The 6,000-nt window shown below is 38.5% G+C and overlaps 2 protein-coding genes across 2 annotated transcripts in view; both read left to right on the top strand.

Annotated features, from left to right (window-relative positions):
- The first annotated feature begins 297 nt into the window (after positions 1 to 297).
- Positions 298 to 2,040, top strand: LOC109478962 (galactose-3-O-sulfotransferase 3-like). The gene has a single exon (XM_019780789.1). It carries the CDS (start codon positions 307 to 309, stop codon positions 1,936 to 1,938), a length of 1,632 nt encoding a protein of 543 aa, XP_019636348.1. The 5' UTR covers positions 298 to 306; the 3' UTR covers positions 1,939 to 2,040.
- Positions 2,041 to 2,678: 638 nt separating this feature from the next.
- Positions 2,679 to 6,000, top strand: part of LOC109478908 (myosin-IIIb-like) — a 38,141-nt gene continuing 34,819 nt past the window's right edge. The window contains exon 1 of the mRNA XM_019780718.1: positions 2,679 to 2,827. The gene's annotated coding sequence lies outside the window, so the exon portion shown is untranslated. The remainder of the gene's footprint in view (positions 2,828 to 6,000) is intronic.

The following is a 6,000-nucleotide window of genomic DNA, read 5'->3' as shown; positions in this document are numbered from 1 at the left end:
TGTATAACCGCAGACTGACAGGAAGGTCAAATTGGATTCATGGAGGTCAAAATGGTTTCCCCACAGGCTAGGAGGAAGTGATAGTGAATCAGTGGGCAATCACAAATAACGAATAGAATAACAAAAGTACAAGACAAAAATACTTCAAGGAGATGTAAAGCCTTCGATTTCTTGCTACGTATATGTGTGTTGAAATTTATAGGACATACTGTATAGTTTGTCATTGTGCTTCTCTTCATTTTAGGTCCAACAGAATACATAGCATGAGACTATGAGACCGAAAGAAGGCAGGAGGTTACAAAACTTATGATCAGGCAAAAGGCATACGATCATCGCCCACAGTTACAAATGATCTTCAAAGTGGTTCGAAAATACGTGGACCAACCAAATCAGCTTCTCCGTCGGCTCATCAGGCTAGACGCCAATCAGCTTCGAGATGTCATCGACGAATGTCAGGCACACAAGTTAGAGCCACAGCAATTGGTCATATACTTTGCAGAGCGATTTGAACTGCCCTTAAAGATGTTGAAGGAACCTAGAGTTCCCGCGCAAATTCATGACAACGCTTGGCAGAGGTTAGAACATCCACCATTTTATGGTAGAACAGCCAAAGAAGCGATGGAACCAGATTTCAGAGTAGGTCGCATGGAACCGTGCAGTTCTGAAAGGAAGAGAGTAGCATTTCCGAAACTTCACAAAGTCGCAGGAGACACAATGATGAGCATTCTTCACCGCTTTGGCTACGAACGGAATCTGACTTTTTTGTTGCCGAAACCGTTTCTTTTGACTTGTACGTATCCATGGAACTTGTATCCCCGTACGAACTACGCGTTTGCGCATCGGGAAAATTATGACATTCTGACATATCACACTGTTTATGATAGTCAGAAATTTAGCCTGCTTATGCCAAAGGACGCAGTGTATCTGGCAATACTAAGAGAGCCTTTTAGCCATTTTAGGTCTGTTTGGGATTTCCATAACATGAAACACAGATTTGGGATTTCGTCAAACGGTACAGATGCTGTCATAACTTTCCTTCAGAACCCTGAAGACTTTGATGCACATTTTTACGTAGAGAATAAGTCTTGTAGAGGAAAAATTCCCCCAGTTTCCCTCACAAGAAGTCCTCTTGCGGTAGACCTAGGTCTTCCCCTGGAGTTAGCGACTTATTACAGAAAAGACGATTCGTACAAAAAGACAATAACAGACATGTTTATAGAGAAGATAGAATCAGAGTTTCCCCTTGTGATGATTATGGAGCATTTCGATGAATCTCTAGTCCTCTTCAAACGGTTAATGTGTTGGAATCACAAGGATATTATTTACATATCTAGAAACGTCGGAAAAACTACACACGACGACGAGAAAGATATCCCTGACGACCTTAAACAAGTACACAGACAATGGAGTTACGTAGATTACGCGTTATATGAACACTTCTACGGGGTACTGCAAAGAAAACTATCTGACGGTGGTCAAGACTTAACGGACGAGATTGAGCACTTTAAGAAGATCAATCTACAAGTGATAGATTTCTGTGAGGCATTGGAGAGGTGGTCTTGCGATGTTGGAGAGAAACTTGAGATTCCTAAAAGCAAGTGGGACCCGGGGTTTTCTGTGGACAGAGATTTTTGTCTGGTTTTCCGGAGAGAGTTGAAATGTGATTACGTTATAGCTGCGGAGAGGCGAGCGAGGGCGCACAACTTGGAGCACTCAATCAAGAAACATTTGGAAATAGTGTCTGACAAAGAACACAAGGCAACCATACAGAGACACTGTATATACTGCGAAAGGACGCAAAATGGTATGTGCAGGTCTATAGACTATTTGAATTATTTGGCAACGGATGAAATAATTTCCAAGGAAACGCTGAAAGAACTGAGAACGGAATATTACCCTAAATCGTACAATCTTCACTGCAAAGGGAAAGAGAACTAACGCATAATAACTTATTTAATAACTTATTATTAAATTAATCAATATACTTTTCGTAAGATAGTTACGCATATGGTAGATATTTTAAGATGTACTTACAAAGTAACTCGCTGCACGAGAAAGATACTAATATTTAAAGTTTCTTTGTAATTGCGGGCAGGCCCGCTGTAGAGAAAGCCAATCAAAATGTGACTCTGTGAGTGTAGTTCAGCAGCGCCCCCTACCATGTTTGTAGGAACTGCACGACCCTCACAGTGGTTCGAATACTGTTTTTGTCAGAGATATATAGGTCAGAGTCCATATTTTGTACTATTGACCTAAAGATTATATGGCATGCCGTCATAATGTTGGCATCCTTGTGAAATATTGACTAGATGGCATAATACAGATATCATGTTGCTGAAATATAGCTGAATGGCATTTACATAGGAATGATTAATTTTATTATTGCCATGAAAGTGATTAAAGGCTCCGTAAAGCACCTAATGAATTGGATATGATATATTTTCTAGCATATATAAAAGTCTTTATATATATAAGACGATCATAGTACATAATTCCATCATCAGGTGAATATTGTAACGTTACAATTTGATACATTTTTCTAAATTGGAAGTCAGAGCAGTTTATCTGCGTCTTTGAACAAAAATACCGAAAGAAAGTGTAAGCAACACGCAAATATCCTTACGCGTAAAGTGTCTTGTTCAGAAATGGGACACTAATCAGGCGTAAGGACCTGGAGGGTATGGGGTCGTGCCCTCCCGGAAGTAGCCAGGACGCTAAAAGATGGCGACTGGGCAACCAGGTACAGTGGGTGTGCCTACACGCTCCTACCTTTCCAGCCGTCTACAGCCGGATTTTCACTTCTTTTGAACGATCTAGACACACAGGTAGGATGATCCGACTATTTTCTGTACTTAGCAGTTATAATTGTGAGTATAAATGCAGAAGAACGACGACGAAAAGCGCCTTTCTAACGGTCCTTGCTCGCGGGGTAGCGGGAAATTTCTAACCTAGACACGGTTCAGTGATCAGTACCGCTATACGCGTAAACTTCCACTGGAAAAAGTACGATTTTCCTCTTCCAACACAACCTTTACTTTGCAGGAAGAGAGTATAGAAATGACCAGATATAGATGATCAGTTGACTCATGATGTCGGTTTAGACATCTAGAAGTCTAGACCGCTAGAAGTCTGGCTAGAAGTTAGAAAACGTAGATTTCTTTGTCACATGGTCAGTTTCGCGATCAATTTCATACGGTTCAGGTTATCCTCGGGCAAAAAAATATGGTATCATAAATAACTATGACAAAAACCTTAGAATTATTACTTAACTTGGTTTTGGCCCGTTTTCTCTTTTTTTTTGTCCAGCAGAAAAATGTTGCGTGGTGTTTACATGTAATATGATCTACCAATAACAGGTTAATGTAGCCACTCAGCTATTTCTGCTTTTGACATGTATCGACTACAGCATAATCTTATTACTGTTTATTCATACCATGAAAAAAAGAGCTTAGAAAAGCGCCAGAAGCTTTTAAATAACGAATTAGATGTAAAAAAAATTGTGTTACAGACTTTCTGTCCCCAAAGTGCTTCAAAATGTATTGTGTCCATTTGGTTTTTCACACTCCACTTACTTTCATGCATGAATAATTGTGATGAATTATTAATAATTCCCATAATAGTACTGAGTGCTGTATCTGGATATTATTAACCCTGCTTAGTAACATCTGGAGTGAGTCAGATGATTATTAGGGTCGTCACACGCCCTTAATTTGTTTGTTTATCGGACATTATCAAAACAAGGACAACACACCCAATCTTAACAGGTGTAAGGATGTAACATTTTAGTGTAGAATCTAATTACACACAGTGTACTTAGTTTTCAAACATCTTTAGATCAAAAGTATTCTTGTAATTTTTGCATGGTCCAGTGTTTAAAAATAGAAAATACACAGTTGAATTTTCAACTCTGTATTTTTGAAAGTTAAGAATTAGTGAATAAGTAATATAACATTATACATGTAGTTTTCTGCTATTGTACAACAACTGTCTTAAGTATATCATATCCCTTGTACTACATGTATATAAAATTACAATATGATGAATTTGATGTTAAAAAAACGACATGTATGTTTTTCTTTTACCTTTGTATTGCCATTTACCGAAAAAAGGTGGGGTCAAATTCAAAAGAGCACTAAGAGGTACTTGAAACAACCATTCACAATTCTATTGTATAATCCTATGGAATGTCTCTTTTCTGTTGCGCCGTTCCTGTTTTGTCTGTCAAGAGCGACTTTTTCCATATTTGGAAGGTTGCCAATGTTAAGCAGCAGCTGCCTACAGTCATTACCTAACAAAGTGCAGTAATAAAACCTTTGAGTGTGCAGTGAGTCAGGGTTCAGAGCCAAAGCAGTTACCATAACAAATCCTATGAAAAAGATGATTACATGCAAGTTATAAGTAGGCTGAGCGCTCAAAATACTTTATTTTTTGTGTTGTCTACAATATTCTAGGCTTGTTGTATTCATTTGACTCACCAAATTGTAAGTTGTTGCCACTGTGACTGTGAAAATGAAAAAAATGTTTTTAGTCAGGTATGTGTTTGCTAAAGTCTGTCCATACAGTTGACAGCATTTGGGTAGTGGGAATAACCTTAACTACAGACCATAAAAGGTCAGGAACAGGTAGTTAGGTCCCAGCAGTTGCTGGTTGTTGGTGAGATGTAGAAATTCATAATAACGAATAGTTCAATAATGCTATAAATTCACAAAAGCTCAAAATATTTCACAGAGGCACATGTATATGAAACCACCAATTTCCGTAGTCTGTAATATTTTTCTGCAAGCTGTATGTTGCATGTGCGTATTTGAGCCACACAAACCTGCTTTTGTGGATCACATGTTTTGTGTATGTATTGATTTTAGCCTGTTTTTTAAGAGAAATCCAGCTGCTTTTCACCAAGGAGGTTGTAAATGTTAGTAATATTTTATTGGTATCATAAATGTAGCAATGCTGTATACCTCTCCAGCAATTGAACTTAAACTGTAACAGGCAAAGGGCATGGACACTTTGTACCTTACATAACCTACTGTGAAATGCATACCATAGATAATATACCATTAACACTAATGCACTCAACAATGGATGACTGTAGCTAGTACTAGCTACAGCGTATCGGCAAACCCATTTCAATAATGGCAGGATTACTAGTAATGCCTCTATCAGTCGTACATTACTAGTAATACATTCTTTCTACAGACAGAAAGGGCATCAATGCTGGAGGGCATTTGGGGATACTGTCCTCTTAAAAACTGCGGTGCAATTTCGAAAGAAAACCACCAGTACTGATATGTGACTGTCAGCAACTGATCAGTTGCTGACAGTCTCATTTCAGTAACATTTCAGTAAACTGTAATGCTAAAAGGTGAAAGAAAAGTTATGGGCCTTCTTCTTCTTCACGAGTCACCACTGCTAGCTACACTCTTATACACACATATATGTGGCTAGCTAGCCTTGATATTGCATTTCTGCATGTCTAAAAAGTGACAAAAAACAAGAAAAAATTGATTTGGCCGCAGTAAGTGTATAGATGTGGGTTTGGTGTCTGGCTGTATTGTTCTTCTGTTAAAAGGTCAAAGAAACGTTATTGATAAAAGCGTACATACGTGTAGACAGGCGGCCATGATGTTGCGTGGAAGCGATCTCCGGGGGAAACCGTAGACGGCGCTCTCAGACGTTAAACCTTCGCCATCAGTCAGAGCTGACAGATAGTACCCTGGGGACAAGAGTCATTCAATAAGGCTTGTACCCGGGATAAAAGGATGTCATGACACCTGCATTTTTCAAACAGTAATTGAAATCTTAACAGTTTCTTTCAGTTCCAGGACCTGGGTAAAAAGATAAAAGCTTTGAGCTAAGTTTGCTACAGTTTTTCTTTGCATAGTTTCCTTTTATAAGGATTCTTGGATACAAAGGTAAAACTAAAAGTCTGACAAGTCATATCTCATTTTTGTTTTTTCCTTATTTTGGTAGAGAGTAGCAAATACAAATACAGGCTTACTG

Source organism: Branchiostoma belcheri, unplaced genomic scaffold, assembly GCF_001625305.1.
Source record: "Branchiostoma belcheri isolate BF01 breed outbred unplaced genomic scaffold, Haploidv18h27 scaffold46, whole genome shotgun sequence".
Lineage (NCBI taxonomy): Eukaryota > Metazoa > Chordata > Leptocardii > Amphioxiformes > Branchiostomatidae > Branchiostoma > Branchiostoma belcheri.
This window is presented reverse-complemented; position numbering and strand designations above follow the sequence as displayed.